This window comes from Natator depressus, chromosome 2 (assembly GCF_965152275.1).
Source record: "Natator depressus isolate rNatDep1 chromosome 2, rNatDep2.hap1, whole genome shotgun sequence".
NCBI classification, from domain to species: Eukaryota; Metazoa; Chordata; order Testudines; family Cheloniidae; genus Natator; species Natator depressus.
In genome coordinates, this window is record NC_134235.1 from 249,237,946 (window position 1) to 249,257,020 (window position 19,075).

General features: G+C 41.3%; 2 protein-coding genes across 2 annotated transcripts in view; both read right to left on the reverse strand.

Annotated features, from left to right (window-relative positions):
- The window catches only part of NUB1 (negative regulator of ubiquitin like proteins 1), a 31,633-nt gene extending 26,591 nt beyond the window's left edge, over positions 1-5,042 (reverse strand). Inside the window, exon 1 of the mRNA XM_074943434.1 lies at positions 4,934-5,042. The gene's annotated coding sequence lies outside the window, so the exon portion shown is untranslated. The remainder of the gene's footprint in view (positions 1-4,933) is intronic.
- Positions 5,043-10,003: 4,961 nt separating this feature from the next.
- On the reverse strand, positions 10,004-17,509 carry C2H9orf152 (chromosome 2 C9orf152 homolog). The gene is given in 3 exon segments (XM_074943435.1): positions 10,004-10,602; positions 10,604-11,121; positions 17,284-17,509. Coding segments are annotated over 3 exon segments (831 nt in total). The 3' UTR covers positions 10,004-10,515.
- Positions 17,510-19,075: the final 1,566 nt, after the last annotated feature.

Below are 19,075 nucleotides of genomic sequence, written 5' to 3' on the forward strand. Positions count from 1 at the left end.
GCTACCATTCTGGAATGTTGGCAGCTTGTAGCAACAGCGGGAAGCTAAGGAATAGTTTCAATTCCTGCTCTCTGCTGGAGTTCACTCTCTCACTGGTTGGATAAGCAGGAGGCTATTACCTCAGTTAAGCTCCTGCCCCCACTGAACCAAATCAGAACACTCATTATATCGAAGTGCCAACTCTGCTATACTGAAGGTCGAGCAGCACTTTCTGTGTAAAGATCAACTCTATCATCGGCACGCTTACTCAGCTTGTCTTAAAAATTTCTGTGCCTCATGAGGGTGCTGGGTAGTGTTAGTGGTCCAAATTTGGGGTCATTTCAGCAAGGGGTTCCTGAGATACAGCCCTCCAAAAAAGCCAGCATTTTACAAAATCAACAGGTTCTTTTTATTTCTTTTTTCCACATACCCGGAGTTCAAACCATGGCTCTACTTGTCCCCCCCCCGATCTCATTCACTTGACATTTTATCTCAGCTGGTGCATGGCACCCACTGTCCCTTTGGCAAAGCAATACTGAAAAAGTTAATATGGAAGAGTTCAGCTGTCTAGAACAGTATGTGATAAAACTCACAAGCCAGAGATTGAAACGCACATGTGCAGCAAGTCTATGCATGAGGGTGTGTAGGCAATCCATTGTCACAGTAATTTGGTGGCTCCAGGGGACATAGTGCAGATATCATTGAAGCTGAGCTTCACACGTACACTATAAATTCAAACCCTACCCTTGGCAGAAGCCTGGGAATGACCTTTAGTCATGCTGCAACTGACTCTGTTGAGGGATTTTTCTACTTTTGGGAAATGTGTCCTGCTAATTTGTACAGATAATTTAGAAAGGGCTGCAAGTATTTTCTGAAAGATAATGAATTACACATGCTCTATGCTGATACGTGAGAATAACTGCTGGGCATGTTGCTACTCAAATGCCTAATCCATTTTACACCCCCCGCTTCACCTTAACAAACAGGATTTTATCTACCACTACTATGCTTTCATTTACCCACCATAACACTCACATACCACTCATGCATCCTACTTCACTGGTGACAATCCTGGGCACAGCTACTGACACTCTACACAACTCAGCCCTGAAATGAGGCAAACTGCATCCCTCAGTGTACACACTGAAGGTGAGGGGCAGGCAGAGGCACTCAGAGACTCTGCTCCCAAAGGGCAGGGCCCCGCAGATCACCTCATATCACAATCACAGCTCTGACAAATTTATCCCACTAATCCCTCCACCATTCAACACAGCTACACGTAAAAAAAAACAAAAACAGCTGAGGCGCATGCAGATAATTCCGCAGTGGCTACTGTCAACCTCAGGAGGGGCAGAGTTAAGGTTGCACTAGTATGTACCTTAGCCTCTGAATACCAGCAAATAAAGAGTTATGTTTTGCTGTATTTGATGTTATGAAAAGGCATGAGATACTGCCAGGCAACCTTTACTTTGTGTTAATAAATTGCTTTGTGACTCTAACACTCTATCTCTGCCTCAGCCAGAACAGGAAGAGTGAAAGCAGGCCCGGGGGGGGGGGGGGGGGGGGCACGGACGGACGGGGGACGGACGACTAAAACTCTTGAACAGCTAATATTGACCTACCAAGTTAGAGGAGTCACATCCTGGTAAAATAGGAAACCAAGGTAGTGGAAAGAGGGAGGAGGTAGAAATGGAGGAGATACAAGGGAAAAACCTGAATGCACATGAAGGCTTCTGGTGGGTGACTTTTGGACCCTAGACACCCAAGCTTATTTAGAAAAAGTATTCCTCAGCTTACATGGAAAGTTTTTTTAAATGTTGGCATTTACACATTCATTCCTCTAAAACTGCATGGTAAAAATAGATTGATCAGTTTCTCTTTTGCTTGTAGATAGCTTCACTTTCCGATCTTGTATATTAGGACAGTGCTAGAAACAGTTCATGGGAAATGGGGAAAAAATTAGAAACGTTTCTATTAATATTTGATTTTGAAAAGGTCCTCCCTTCCTAAAAACATAAACCTAACTTGTAGGCAAAGGCTACCCTTGCCAGGAGACAGTCTCCCTGTAATCTGATTGACACTAAATCAATTTACACTTGGATGACATTTGGAAGCTTCTTTGCAACCACAAAGACAAGAAACTGTTTTGTTTTTAAATAGAAAAGTAAATTGTGCAGAAATTGATGTAAGCTGCCCTGTCCGTTTTGTTTCTATTATTTTGTAGTAGCCCTTCTCCAGGCTTAAGAGTAAAGGGCCTAACACAGTCACATAAGAATAAAGCAAAGGGGGTATTACTAATACAGTCTTCTCCCTATGTTTTCATCTGCACACAAGCAATTCTTTTTTAGGCAGCTTTAAATTCATTTACCCCATTATTATTTACTATTTTTATCTTTTTTGAATTCTGGAAATCATTTTATAGCAGATATTTTACTTAACATATATTGCCTTAAATAATAAATTATCCAAGTAACAGAGACTATGACATTTGTTGAGACCAGATTAAAAATCTCAAATTGTTACACTGTATCTACATGCAAACCTCCTTTAGATGTTTTACTAAAACTCCAGATCTGTTCTTTTTGTAACAGCTTCCATTTCCCTAAGTCTTCAAAATATACTTGTCACATTGGAGCATATACTAACATCAATGTGCAGAATTTTAAATACAAACTGAATCTGAAAACTGATCATACATACAGTGGCTATACTATCAACAATTTTTGGTATAGTTTTGTAAATCAAGCTTAGTTGTGATTTTTATTAAACTATTAAAACAGAAAAAAGGGACTGAAAAATCCTAAGTTAAATGTATTTTACTCCTGTTCTAACAATTATCTTAAGAATATCTCTATAAAAAACAAAGTAGTTTCACTTTTGTAAAGGCAAAGGTTCAAGCAAACTTTTTAACCTATAAAAATCATCCATGTTTATTAAACAGAAAGTTGAGAGCCATTTTCTGATCTTACTATTAATATTCATTCATGACTAGTAAACTGCAGTATTCAAAACAGAATCCTTAACAAAACATTTAGACATACCTCTCCATCGTCCGACATTAATGTTCCTGGAATTTTTCAACTTTCACTTTCGTGATGCGTCACTAAAAGCTATGGGGTATTTCCCAAAGCTGTTTTCAATAAAATTATGGGGGTATTTCCCAATGGATGTTTTGAATGTAACATCAGATGTTTATGAATAAAAAGCAGTCACAGAATCAGTTGCTCCCCTCTTCTAGATGACACACAAGAGCAAATCGGTAAAGAAATGAGATTTGGCAGCCACATAGAGGGAGGGGAGCAGGGGCTACGTGCTGAAAGCTGGCTGAGCAAAACACAATAACTTGGGCTTTGCTCAAAGTGAGGCGGTATGGCAGCTCAAGGGGGAAGCTGATGTGGCATGGTCTCCTGGGACCTAGAGACCACAGTAGTGTCATGGTGGTTAATGTTAGAAGTTCCATGGAAGGACTTGGACCCATACACTGCAGATTCTCTACTAGGCATGCAGACCTGGACTTTCCCAGAGAAGCCTGGCCTGTACAGCCACTGCTCCTTCAAATCTAGCATCCCAGCTTCAGTGAAAGAATGATACAGCAGTGACGGGTATTTCATAAGTGCAGACAGGTATGTAAGTACTAAAATAATTATAGCTCTACATTTTCCCTTTCTGTGGCAGTGGCTAATCCTGCCCATAACCATTTGCAGATAATCAAATGCAACTTGATCTTTGTGGCACTGATCTACTTAACCATGCCAAGGAGTCAAGCCTAATGGAAATGAGAGATTAGTTATTCGGGGGGGGGGAGGGGAATGGTACTGTCATTGTCTTTAGGATATGCAGCTATAGTGATAAAAAGTACTACCCGTTCCAGAAGTTGGGTGTATTTTTAAATAAAAAGTATCCAAATATAGTAAGAGTAGGGTAGTATGCTATGCTCTGTAAGGACCTGTATACACTAGTAAAATGCTCAGACTATGTCTACACTACAGCCACCATATGGGCACCACTACAGTGTCACAGTGCAGACGTTTCCAAGAGTGATGCGAAGCGCATTTCCGTTGATGTGGTTAATCCATCTTTCCAAGGGCTCGCCTACACTTACACTGCCCCAGTAGCGCTGTTAGCGTTCAGTGAAGATGCTACCTAGGCCAACGGGAGGGCTTCTCCCGTCAGCATAGGCCCTCCAGCTCCAGGAGAGGCGGTAGCTATGTAGACGGGAAGAGCTCTCCCATCGACCCGGCGCTGCTCACAGGGGGAATTAGGTCGGTGTAACTGTGTCGCTTATGGGTGTGAATGTTCCACACCCCGAGCCACGTAGTTATAGGCAGCGTAGAGCTGGGCCAAGAGGCACTACCTACATCGATGAAAGAATTCACTGGGCCCTAGGTCGACCTAACAGCGACACTCAGAGCAAGAAATTCGTCACAGCCCTGAGCCACATAAGTGTCGATCTAATTTTGAAGCATCATCTAGACCTCAGGTCTGCAGCTCACTCCCCGAGCGGGGGAAGGGTTACCCACTCATCTAAGCCTCTCCCCACCTCTAACCTAACCACGCCTGTCTGCCTAACACCGGGTGTCACAGCGGTAAAGCCACTCGCGAGGAGCGAGCGATGGGCCCGGCCTCCACTAGTGCAGACGAGCCCCCAGCCCAGCTGCCGTCTTGGGCCCCAGCGGTGGCTGCTTCTCAGTGGCCGGTGCCGCGATCCCCTTGCAGGGTATGTGGGTCACGGGGCAGGGTCCTCCCGGAGGGGGAGGAGCCGCGAGTGTGTGTGTGTGTGTGGAGGGGGCACCGGGCAACACAACGCCTGCGTCCCCCCGCGGCGGCGGCAGAGGCAGTAGGGGGCGGGGACAGTTGAGGAGGGGGCGGGGGAGGGGCCCAGCTGCGCCAGCGCGTGGCTGAGTCTCTCCCAGGGGCGGGAAGGCCCCGCCCCCACCCGCCAGGGATCGCTCACCTGTGCACCTGTTGCTGCGCGGCGGGCTCCTGGCCGTTTGTTTACGCTGCGTTCGCACGGTCAGCGGGGGGGCGGGGCAGCCGGCTCCCTACGGAGGCCCGGAAGCGGCGAAGGGTGCGTGGAACGAATCTCACGTGTGCAGGGAACGTGAACTCTCTTAGCCTCATATCCCTGCGCTCCCCTAGGGGGCGCCATCTGGCTAGGGCCGAGGGTGGGGGTCTGGTGAGGCCCAGCCCCCGCCGTGGTAAAAAAGAGGCGGGGGCGGGAACGGGACAGACCCCAGGAAAGAGCCATTTCCCTTCTTCTGACGTGCCCTGCTTTGCCGAGGTTTCCTCCCGCTGCTCGTGTCTCCTCTCTTGCGAGGAGGGGAGGCCATTACAGCTTCCTCTCATAGGCCCCATCTGCGCGTGTAGGAGCCCTGGGGGATCCTCTCCCCGTGAAAATTCTCTCTGGCCTTGTCTGCCTGGGGGAAGGTGGCACCAGCATTAGCTATTCCAACATCCTTATTATGGTGTAATTGAGCTACTCCAGAAGAGCGAGGCTGGTCAATTTCCCTGTGTAGACAAACCCTGTTTAGGCAACATTGTGAATGTAACCAGGATAGCTGATGCTGCACCCTGCAACCTTTTAAATGTGAATCCCACAGGTAGCACAGTGCAGTGAAGAGGACACTGAACTGGGATTCAGGAGCTCTGGCTGTGCCAATGACCTGCCTTGTGACCTTGGGCAAATTGCCTCAGTCTCCTGACCTGTAGGATATTTACCTGTTTTTTAAGAAATAGGTCTATGGCTCTATGCAAGAGTGAAGGCTATGAATACACTAGGAGTGCTTCACTGTTATAGAAATACTGGCATACTATACTAGCAAAGAATTCCTAGTATGGACACAGCTATGCTGGCAAAGCTACACAGACTTCACACCATTCTTTTGGGTTGTAGATCTAATGAATACCTCAGAAATTGCAGTGTAGTCCCATACCCATCCCTAGTTTTTCTATAGTGCTTTCCATCAGTAGATCTCAGAAGTGCTTACAAAAGAGGCAAACATCATTATCCCCATTTTACAGATAGAAATGGAGTTCAGCAGGGAGGGAGAAGTGCAGTGCTGGGGCAACTGTTAAGAAGTTTAGCAGTTTTAAAACTCATTGTTCTCCTAAGGTGTTTCTCAGGGAGATTGCATTACCCCTTGCTGAGAGCGCAGTGTCTGCCAGCCCACTACAAGTCCTGCCCAGGTCAATGGTATAGTAAAGAGAACAGTGATGGTCATGGTAGTGTGTAATTATGAGTGCAGATGTGGGATTGTGGAGAGACACAGAGAAAATGGCTGGAGTTGTTAGGATGGGGTAAAATACTATGATGTTCCCAGCTGTTTTTGTTATCTTCATGGGCATGTGAGCAGCCTGTGGTGCACAGCTGCAGCTATGAGTCTCCTGAGGTGGCAGCATGAGCTCTGACAACCAGCTGCAAACGTTCCCAGGCTCAACACTGCTCCATCGAGCATAGGAAGGCTCAGTGGAAGTTTATGAATGAGTAGTGATTTGAAGTTGTGGTGGGCACAGAGAAAATGGAAGGTAGGCCTAGTCTACACTTAAAACATAGACTGGCATAGCTGTGTCATTCAGGGACAAGAAAAAACACCCCCCAACCCCTGGTGACATAGCTATGCTGACGACCCCCCTCCTCCAGCGTAGGCACAACTATGCTAACAGAAGAGTGCTTCTGTTGACATAGCTAATTTCCTTTAGGGAGGTGGTGTTCCTATAGGGCTTGTCTACACTACCAACTGGATCTACGTGCAGCGATCGATCCAGCGTGGGTTGATTTATCATGTCTAGCATAGACGCGATAAATCGACCATCGATCGCTCTAGTGTCAACTCCGGTACTCCACCTCAACGAGAAGTGCGACACACCGCAGTGAAGACACCGCGGTGAGTAGATCTAAGTACATTGAATTCAGCTACGTTATTTATGTAGCTGAATTTGCGTAACTTAGATCAATCCCCACACACCCGCATAGTGTAGACCAGCCCATACTGAAAAACTCCTATCAGCGTATGCTGCATCTTCACTAGGGGGCTATGTCATTATAGCTATGGCAGTATAAGCTCTGTAGTGTAGACATAGCCTCAGGGTATGTCTGTGCTACAGCAGCTGTGCTCTTCTGTTGTAGAACCATAGTGTAGATGCTTCCTACATCCTCAGAAGGGTTTTTTCTGGTGGTGTTAATTCATCTCTTCAAGAGGAGTTAGCTAGGTCAACAGAAGAATCCTTCTGTTGCCTAGCCATGTCTACACCGGGAGATAGGTAAAGCTACCTACTGTGCCCAGGGCATGACATTTTTCACAGTCCTGAGTGATGTAGCTAGGTTTTCAAGTGTAGACTAGGCATCAGAATACCTTCCCCTTTCAGAAAGACCTCAGCAGAATTGCAGCTGCATATATGCACTGTAGGAAAACCTTAGGCCTTGTCTACAATTGCAATTGTAGGACTTTAGCTATGCTGGTAAAACCTGAGTGTGGACACAGTTATATCAGTATAAAGATATAATAGAGGTATGCTGTATCATAGAAATGCAGGGTTGGAAGAGACATTGTGAGGTGATCAAATCCCAGCCCCCTGTGCTGAGGCAGGACCAACTGTACTTGAGCCATCCCTGACAGGTGTTTGGCAGTCTGAAGGACAAAGTTGTGTTTATAGCAGCCTTCGCATGACTTGAAGCCCTTCTGGATGGAGCTGATGGCTCCTCCATTCACTGACCAGTCTGTGATCCTAGCCCCAAGGCAGCTGGCATACAGTTTGTACATGGTGGAATAGAGGGAGATGGGTCTTCAGTTACTGGAGTTGTCTCACTCGCCTTTCTTGTAGACGAACACCGTCATGGACTTCTTTCAGAAGCTGGAAGGACGGTAGAAGTGTTTGCATTTGTTGAAAATGGCAGTTAATACCAGGCAACTGGGGTCTTGTTTTTTCAGGAAGTTATAGCAAATGCCATCTTTTTCTGGGTCTGTGTTTTTGGTCTTTTGTAAGTCTGGTCATTACTTCCCACAATGTAAAGTCTTGTTCCAGGTCCTCTGCATAGTCAACCCGGGGTAGAGGATGAAGGCACCTTGGGTGCATCTTCCGTTGGTGTAGGCTGCTCTGTGCTATCTATGCTCTGTGGTTATGCCAGCATAGCTATGCGGTTCTGTGCGTATGGTGCCATAGTAGTGTAGATACAGGCTAGAGCAATGGAACAGATTTTTTCCATCGCTGTACAAACTCCAGGATCGCTGTAGGTCGGTTGGCAAAACTATATCAGACAGATGTGTGGATTTTTCAACCCTTTGAGAGCAGTAGCTGTGTCAACCTAAGATTAAGTGTAGACCAGGCCTTAGAAATTAACCCATGATCTCTGCCAACAGCCTGATTCAATAGCTCTAGGTATGAGCCACCAGTTTATCTCAATGGAGTGTTTGCAACTCAAAGAGAATACCTTATTGAGATGAATACAACTTAATTTAAAAGCTCCAAGACAAATGAACTGTCCATTCAGCTCAAAAGGATATTAAGTACAATATTAAAGTCTCTAGTAGTAATTTGCCCTTTTCTAAATTGCAAGGAAGTCTACAAAGATTTAAATTTAAAAAGAGTAAGTCTTGCTCTACATTTAAAATGTATGCTGGCATAGCTATGTCCTCCTCTCAGAGTTTGCTGCGTCTATATTTTCTGTGCCTTTTAATTATTACCTAATAAAAACAGATTGTCTTCAATTGATCATTGTTTAAAAAATCAAAACATTAATAAATAATAAATTACTGGAGATTTCTTGGCTTCTATTGTGTGAGGCTGGCTAATTTATTGCCCAGTCCAACTACCATTGAAGTCATTGGTTATCCCACCTTTGAATTTAATTTAGCTGGATCAGGCTCTTAAACACTGATAACTGTGTGAGGTTTTTGCCCTCGGCTTTAACATCTGTGTTTATCATCCCTAACTGTAAACTGATTGGGGAACTAGGCCAAAAATCATCCCAAAGCATATTGCGCAGTTAAGATGATCCTGTTAAAAGTTTGGAGCAACTAATTCTGTGTAGTGTTCATTAATATTTATAGACCAGTTTTAATATAAAAGTGCTATCATATTATTTTGGTTATTAGGAAACTATATTTCCTTGAAGTTTGTCTCATAAAGCAGGGGCCCCACTTACTCAGAACTCATTTTAAGACTTGTCTAGAGGGAAAGTTGACAGGCAACTGGTATTCCCCTATAGCTATGTCAGTCTGTGTGTGGACACTCCATTCCAGAATCAGTGTGACTTTATTCTAGAATAATTATGGAATAAAGTTACTTTTATTCCAGAATAGGGTGCCCACATGTGGGATTTATACTGGCATAGCTATAAAAGCTCTAAGATATATGAAATTAATAGTCTACTAAATAAGTGCCGATCAATTTCCCTGTACAGATAAGTCCTTTAGTAGCTTTGGCTATGTAACAAGTCAAATGGAAAGTTTACATCTCAGTACCAAATCTAATACTGAAGCACATAATAGCTTATTTTGGAAGGTAAAGAACGTTTTTACTAGCACAGAGTACCAAAGAATGAGAAGTGAGAAACGGAAAGATGTTCTAAGTTTTCTAGTCCATCCCCTGGCCACTGTAAAATAATTCCCCATAGTGTTCAGTATTTTCTAGGGCTTTGCTCATTCCATCTCGGAATGACCCAAAAAATTGTTTCTTCACCATGTCCCTTGGAAGTACATACTGTACATCTGATTTATCTTGTATGTTTATGTTAGCTAGCACCAATTCTTTCATTGAAAACCATATCACAACTTGAATAATTCATCTTACTATGGCAGCAACAACACAAGGCACAGGTGTGTTTCTAATTCACAGCTGGAAGAAACAATTAACAGCATGTGGGATTTATGAATAGGAAAAGCATTTGGATATTTACTGTATTTAATGCCATTAAGGACAGCAACAGAAATATGCTATGATGGTTTTATTCACTGTTTTAGGATACACACAGGAAAATCAATCATAAATAATTTGTGGAAGTAAATGAATAATAAAACCTCATGTTGACTAGAACGTGTTAATCACCCTTGCCACTGTTGTTCTAAAACCTGCTTCATTTGTTGCTTGTTCAGACAGCTAATCGAATTATGCAGTACTGAAATCCAGTCCAGTTGCTTCATCAGCAGTTTTTGTAAATCCTACTCTTTGCTACAGCTTTTTCAAATGATTTGTGATCTCACTATGATAGAATTCTTGACCCTCAAAAATCAGTAGTTTGGATTTAGATGAAAAAAAAAGGAATCAATGCAAAATGAGTTAACATTAGGTGTTCCTATATTTGAAGGTACAAAAATGGGTATGGATAATCCTGATGATGCTCTAGGTATAAAAATTCTTTATTGTCCAATACCCTTTATGACATTGCAACTCATTTAACAGACTTTTCACTCTGTGAACTTCTAAAACATGTTGATTGGCCCATGCAAATTCTTACGATATAAAGTAGTAACCCCTTAGTTAGTAAGTCAAAAGTTGAATTGAAAAATTAGTTTACTGAAATTTTAGTTTAAATTTTAACTAAACTTTACACATTACTGAAATTTCTTTATGGTGAGACATATAATCCAAGTCTTTTTGCAGCTTCTGAGATCCTGGGTGTTTTTTTCCGAGGGAAAGGGTAATAGCTTTGTTTGCTGGATATGTGTGTACATTTTGTGGATGAAATCTGTTGGTGTGTCCAAATTGCTGAAGAGACTGACTTCAAAGGAGGCTTCTGGCAGATGTCTGAAATGGAGTTGCTATTCTCTTCAGTGGGACTGTTTAACATACTTGAATTTCCCAGTTCATTGAGTGATACTGTGGAACGTTCTCTTGCAGTTAGTGGTTTTTCATATGGCAGCATGACATTTTCCTTCACAGTCAGTCTCTCATTGTCAAAACTAATCTGTTCATTCTTGCAATGGGCAAGATCACTTGGAACCGTCTGCCAATCAGCTTGTAGTAGACGGTGGATTCCCAGGTGTGTACGCCATGGTGAACTGTCTTGTACATTGCCATTGGAAGTTAACTCCAGTGTGACCTTTCTGACAGGAATGTGTTCTTTAAATTCTTTTGGTTTTCTTATTTTCTTATTAATTAAAATGGCATTGACCATTGATTCCCCAGGAACAGGCTGATTCTCACCTGTGAAGAAAACGCATATTTCTACATTATTACATTGGCAAAAATTAAAGATCCAACTTCCATGCCATAAACTCAACCTTAGGAGCTCTAAGGGGTCAATGTGTCTGCACTTTTTCTCTGTGTCTAATTAGAGTGCAAGTTCCTTTAGTATGTGGGTGCAGAAGGGAAATGTTGTTGCAAAGTCCTGAGTACCCAAGTGGTGCTCCATCAGTCAATCAAATAATAATGGAGACTTATAAAGGAAATATTGACATTAGCATAAAACCCAATAATAAACTAGATGATCTTCAATTTTTAATAATCAATGAGAAAGAATTCCTATGATGAACACAGAATCTCTTCAGCTGAAGATAGATCTGTAGTCACAAAGATACAAAAGTTCTATTTGTTTGATGATTTTGATGTAACTATTCATACAAATTAAAAATACCATAACAAACGGACTAGTGTGTATGTGCTTTGCTGCCCCGTTTCCGGATTGAATTGGAACTAAACAACTGTGTCATAGGCTTTATATTACCAACAGTGCATTCATCTACATTAGGAAAAAATATATTTTGACCTTATGTTACCTGACAGGTCATAACTATCACATGGTAAACTTCTAGTGTAGACAAGGCAGTTGTAGTTTTAACATGTGTTAGCTGGTCAAGATAAACAGTTTACCTCTGCCAAGGAAATTCCCACCTGTCCATTTAGGGCCAAATTCTGGCCACTTTGTGTCATCTGAGTGGCACAAAATGTCTGAAATGTAAAGAATCTGCCATCTTGTTTTTTTCTCTCATCTATGGATTTCCTTTTTTGCTGTTCCTGGACCCAAAGAAGGGGAGCTGAAAATAAATGCCTTCCACAGTCACCTAATACAGAAACATTGTTTGTTTTAAATCAGGTAGGTGGCAAGAAAGCAGCATTACATATATTGTGGCCTCAAGTTAGTGAGACAGCTAGAGCCATTTTCTGCCCTGACTTTCCTCCTGCACACCATCAAATTTAATGAGATTGCACAGGGGACAAAGTCAGGGAAGAACCTGACAGTGTTTATTTAAAGCAAAATGACGGGGTGTAGCTTCTGAACCAGGGACTGGGAATGAGTTCTCCTAACGTGTCTGCCACTGACTGAGGCCATGGGCCAGTCATTGAACATCAGTGCCTCCGTTTTCTCATTTATAAAATAGAGAATAATATTTATTAGCTAATCTCATGGAGAGGTGTTGTGAGGATCCATTAATAAATATTTGTAAAGCGTTATGTAAGTACTACTGTTAGTAACATACAAGATATAGGGAACAGAATTACTGCAAAAGCAAAGGCATTATTAGCATACAGTAATCAAACTACTGAAAACCCATGGTCTGCTATACATTTAAAATGACCTAGGAGTTGAGCCCTTAAAAACATATGGCTCCTACTGACATCTCTACAAGTTCTCATTAAATGTATTTTCAGTTGGTGTAAATGTTGTTTAACGTAGGAGTTGTGCAGTGTGCTTGTCTTATATTACTGTAATGATTAGCAGTAGGTGTGTCTGCTGAAGTAAGGAGTCTGAAGGTTATTCAAATGGAAATTTTGGGGACAGAAGAGTGTAGATTATATTTTGTCAAAAAAGCATCCAAACAGTCATTTAAAATAGATCACAGCACTAGATAGTGCAATGAGACCTTTCAGCCTTGATTTGATTTGATTTGAAATCAAAGTAGTGTTGTTGAAAGAGAACAGGATTGTGTTTTTACAAATATTGTAATTGGTTTTCCTTTGGTGTAATGGTCTTTACAATGAAATACTTGAAGGTATGTCAGATCCACCTGTTTCACTGGTAGTACTCAAAACAACAAAACACTCTATTTTTTTCAAGATACTTCTTTTAAAAATTCTTCTCTCTGAACATAAACAGAGAGAGGGTGTAAAGTTTTTTGCTTTGAAGATACACATGCCATACCACTTTCCCACATTCAGGATCTGCAGTAGTCCATAGAACTCAGTAGTGATCAGAACTGTGGAGGTTATGCAGTAAGTTATATTAGCAGTTTATTATATACTCTCCAAAGTTCCAAGGTAAGTTCTTTATTTAAATCTTCTTGCACTGAATAGAACTTTTTTTCTATTTAACAAGTGCATATAATGGTTTTATTGCAAGTGTATTTATTGTTTAGGCCTTTTCACTTGCACTTTCATAATAAAGGAACTATGATTGCAGGGTCTTTACATTTTTCAAGGTTTCTGAGTGACACAGGTTAATCACGTTTCACAGGAGCTTTAGAAACTCTCTGAAGAAGCTTTCTATAGGCATATGCTTACTGTATGTGACTGTCTCCTACTGTATACTTTGGGTGCCACTCTCAGTCTAATTCCCAGAGTAAGCAACACTTTCATTTCCCAGTCTATGATAAATAATGAATTTATTGGCCTATTCTTCCCCTGAGTGAGGATTTTCAAAGCCTGCCACCTCTGGTTCCTGAATATCAGAAGGAGACTGAAGTGTCACTGTGTGTGTCACAAGAAGGAACAGAAGGAAGTTACATTATCAGATGACTCCCCTACTTACTCACCAGTTGAAAACCTGGGAGAACCAGTAAATCTAGAAAGTGTTCTAAAAGTCACCATATCAGGGCTTGGGCCAACAGAGGTGGGAAGTGACCATCTAGAGCCAAGACTCATCACAGAATGTCTTTCTGCCAGTCCCATCCCGACTAAACCAGGAGGAAGTTTTGGATGATCACAATTACTTTGTTACCATGGGAGGAGAGGCAGTCTCAAATATAATCATTGAAATAAAAGGCTGGAAGAGACCTTGAGAGGTCATCTAGTCCATACCCCATGCTGAGGCAGGACCAAGTAAACCAAGATCATCCCTGACAGGTGTTTGTCCAACTTGTTCTTAAAAACCTCAAATGATGGGGATTGCACAACCTCCCTTGGTAACCTATTCCAGTACTTAATTGCCCTTATAGCTAGAACGTTTTTCCTAATAGCTAACTTAAATCTACCTTCTTGCAGATTAAGCCCATTTCTTCTTGACCTCTTTTCAGTGGACATGGAGCACAACTGATCACTGTCATCTTTATAACAGCCCTTAACATATTTGAAGACTGTTATCAAGTCCCCGATCAGTCTTCTTTTCTTAAGACTAGATATGCCCAGTTTTTTTAACCTTTCCTCATAGGTCAGGTTTTCCAAACCTTTTATTATTTTTGTTGTTCTTCTCTGGACTCTCTCCCATTTGTCCACATTTTTCCTAAAATGTGTTGCCCAAAACTGGACATAGTAGTCCAGTTGAGACCTCTCCAGTGCTGAGTAGAGCGGGACAGTTGGGTCTGTTATAGGAGTGGGTGGGTGAGGTTCTGTGGCCTGTGATGTGCAGAGATTAGGATAGATGATCACAATGGTCCCTTCTGGCCTTAAAGTCTATGAGACAATTACCTCTCATGTCTTACATACAACACTCTTGTTAATACACTCCAGAAGGATATTAGCCTTTTTGCAACAGCAATACATCATTGGTTTATATTCTATTTGTGATGCACTATAGCCCCCAGATCCTTTGGAGCAATCCTACTGCCAAGCCAGTTATTCTCCATTTTGTGGTTCTGCATTTGATTTGTCCTTCCTTTTTAAGTGAAGTACTTCACACTTATCTGTATTGAATTTTATCTTGTTGATTTCAGATCAATTTTCCAATTATTCAAAGTCCTTATGAATTTTAATCCTGCCCTCCAAAGGGCTAGTAATTTCTCACAGCTTGGTGTCATCTGCAAATTTTATAAGCATACTCTGCTCCATTATCAAAGTCATCAAGGAAAATATTGAATAGTACTTGATAGACAGACAGACCCCTCTGGGACCCCTCTAGATATGCCCTTCTGCTTTGACAGAATACCATTGATAACTATTCTCTGAGTGCAGTTTTTCAACCATTTGTGTACCTACATGATAGTAATCTCAGCTAGACATTTCCCTAATTTTCTTATGAGTGTGTCGTGGAACAAATAGGCAGGATCCATACAATTTAGGGATTTATTGGGCAACACAATAAATGTTGTTTATTTTGGGATTTTCAAAGTGTCATAAGCGAGTTAAGTGCCCAACTTTCACTGAACTACAGTGGGATTTGGGAGCCTAACTCTTGTATGCTCCTTTGAAAATCCCACACTTAAACTTCACCTGGAAATCATCTGATTGCCATGGAGATCGCCTGTAGGTATACTTTGCTGTTGGTGCAAAACACTGCTTGCTAAGTAGGTTGCTTCCTTTTGCTCTAGCAGCAGTGTTTTGGTGGCTGGAATATGTAACCTTATGGAGAGTAGCAGAACCCATCCTCAAGGTAGCAAAGGTGTGGATAATTGTGGCAAGGTCCACATTTGAAAAAGAATGCAGCAATCTTTCCATGCACGGATGGAAATTACTGCTACCTGAATAACCTGAATACTCATAAGCAGTTGGGTATTCAATAAGCTCCCCAGTTTGTTAACCTTAAAAACATGGAACCAGAACCTCAGCCCTGCCAAAATCCATGCAGCAAAGGAACTTTAAAGGTGCCTCAAGCAGTAACACTAACCCTCCTAATAGCCCTATATATATGTCAAACAAGAAAGCTTAGTAAGGGTGTGTGCCTCTGTATAGTGTCTAGTACCTGATTGGTGCATCTAGGAACTACTATAACATAAATATTAAATAAAAGCTTAGTACCCTGCTGGACAGTGCTCTTAGACAGAAGAACAGTTACCCAATGTTACCGCCTGGGATCTCTCAGAGAAAGAGGAACAGAGCCACCTGTGTAGCCATCCTCTGTAATATAAATTTGCTGCCCTCCCAAAAGTTATTCCATCAACAGTTTCCTGTGTCTGAATGATTGTGTTTTGGTGTGCTGGCCAAATTTTAACTCATATAATTACAGTCAATTTATTTGCAGTCTTTCTGGAATTTCATTTGGATACAGTGCATTTCACTTCCTCTCCTAAACTGTTTTGTATTGTTGGATAAACTGGTTCTTCTGTATGTATATACTTTTCCTCTTCATAGGGTTAATTAATATTTATGTTTCAATGCCCTTGGATGAAAGGAGATATAGAACTGCATCTATTACATATTATTATTTAATTTGTAATTTTTTCAGCACTTCTACATCCAGCCAGAATCCAGAACTGCAGAAAAATGCACAGGAAAATGTAAAGTAAGAAATAGGCTAAATTATTTTGACACACACCAAATTTGGTTTGGACACAGGTTTGGGGCTTCTGAGTTTATCAGATTTATTTTACTCACCTCTGAAATAAACACCAAACTCTGTTAAATCACATTAATTCTATTCATGTTGCAACTATTTAACTAAAGAAACTTAAATTACTTTGTTTAGTTTCATGGCTCTTCAGATCAGCTTAGAAAGAAAAGAGAAGCAAAGCAATATAATATTTGTAAACAGTATTCTAATATAAACTTTAAAAATGTTGCTAATACTGGTTATACCAAAACCTGTCTGATGTGGCAGCTAAGTGTCACATGTCTTTTGTTTTCCTGTGGGCTCATATTCAAAATAATATACAGTGAAACCACTTCCACCAGGCACATCTCTGTCTGAAGCTAGCACATTAAAGTTATGCTGGTGATTCCAAGTATAATTTAGCTCATTTTAAACTAAAGCCTAACTTCTGCTAGGCATTTGATTTTTGCTGCTGCCTTGGTTAGTCTTTTAGGACAGGCTTCATGGAACAGGTTAAAACAGGAAGAACAAAAGGTGCAAGACGGTATTGTTAGGTTAACCATATGGAAGCATTAAGGAAAGCAGAAATCTGACAAGAGCTATATGCTGCAAATATTATCGTCAATTAACACTAAGTAATTAGTACCTGTGAAAATTAACATTTGTGATATCAAGAATTGCATGCAACTTACATAACACTCTATCTTAAAATACATAAAATCACCTCAAACAAACATTAAAAAGTGTTTCACTGCTTCCTCTTCTAATATATTTGTTAACCATTAGACTACTTTTCAGTGGAATTAACAAAGAAACAAAGACATCCGCAACATGAAAGCAGTCCACTTTGTGCTTTCCTTGCAAGCTGTGCATAAGCATTCAAAAATATCTTAAGTTAATGAAGACTTAAAGGAGTTCCCTTTACCCCTCTACATTTGTCAGGTTTGGCCTATGAATCTGAAGCATACCTGTTTTAAACACAATAATGTGTGTTTGCAGCTTTTGCTTCTGTTTTATACAGTCATACTGCTCCTCAAGTAAGCTTACGTCCATCTTGGTTGGCTGCCTGTCACAGTCTGAATCCTGTTGCTCTGCTGTATGAGTCAGTGAGAAAATACCACAGATATATTTGTAAGTTTGCACCATCTGTTTCCACAAGGAAGACAATAGGCAGAAGCAAGAGACGTCCTTCATTATGTTTGCAAAGAAGAGAATCAAGTTTGCAACATTTAAAATGTTCCTAAGTGAAGTAATAACTTTTTGGTACCTATAGCAGCCCCTTTCACTGCTTGGTGCATTCAGAGTTGTAGATTTCGATCAACTTGTTTTAAGATACATTCAGTGTGTACTGAACTTCAGAAAACATTTAATGACAAGAACTGTTCAATTGAAGGTAATGTTTACTTAAGGTTGAGCAATTGAATCTTTGCCAAAAAACACAGTGAAGTACAAAACACCATTGAACAAAACAGTCAGGTGAACAAAGGATTGGAAGATATTGGTTTATGTAGTAATCTTAAATTTTAAAGGAACGCCATCATGTTGATCGGTCATGAAAATAATTCCATCCAGACTTTACATTCAGGATTATTCTATGCATTTTCCACTCAGCCCTCCCAATCTAATTGTTGCATCTTTGCCAAATATCTTTAAAAAGTAGGAAAGATTCACAATGAAGAAACTTGTGCACATCAATCTCCTTTCAGTGTGTGTGCACCTGGGACTGTAAACTGTGAACCATAGGGGCTGCATGCTCCAGTAGATAAGGTATAGGCTTGGGAGTCAAGAGTTGGAAATTCTGGAATCTGGTCTTGGCTCTACCTCATTTAATTTTCCTGCCTTTCAGTTATTCTGTGTGTAAAATGGGGAGAAATTTTACCTGCTCTCCTTTGTAAAACATTCTGAGACCTATGAAACAGCGTTTCCAGGGGAGCAGTGGGGGCAAAACACCTAACTGGCTTTAAGACTGAGCTTGATAAGTTTATGGAGGGGATGGTACGATGAGATGGCCTACAAGGGCATGTAGCTGATGTGCAGCTGCTAGCAGCAAATATCCAGTGATGGGACACTAGATGGGGAGGGCTCTGAGTTACTACAGAGAATTTTTTCCCAGGTATCTGGCTGGTGGGTCTTGCCCACATTCTCAGGATCTGATTGCCGTATTTGGGGTTAGGAAGGAATTTTCTCTTGGGTCAGATTGGGAGAGACTGGGGTTTTTTCACCTTCCTCTGCAGCATGGGGCCTGGCTCACTTGCAGGTTTAAACTAGTGTAAATGGTGGATTCTCTGTAATTTGAAGTCTTTAAATCGTGATTTGAGGACTTCAGTAACTCAGCCAGAGGTTAGGAGTCTATTACAGGAGTGGGTGGGTGAGCTTCTGTGGCCTGCAATGTGCAGGAGGTCAGACTAGATGATCATGATGGTCCCTTCTGACCTTAAAATTTATGAGTCTATTGATGAAATGTGTTAGAAGTGTGAAGTATTAGTAAGGCTTTTGCACAGTTCCCACATGACATTCTTATAAGCAAACTAGGAAAATGTGGTCTAGATGAAATTACTATAAAGTGGGTGCACAATTGGTTGAAAGACTATACTGAAAGAGTAGTTATTAAAGGTGCACTGTCAAACAGGGAGGACATATCTTGTGGGGTCCCACATGGGTCCTTCCAAGGGCTGATACTGTACCTAGGGTCCTTTCTAGGGCTGGTACTATTTTCATTAATGACTTGGATTATGGAATGGAGAGTATCCTTCTAAAATC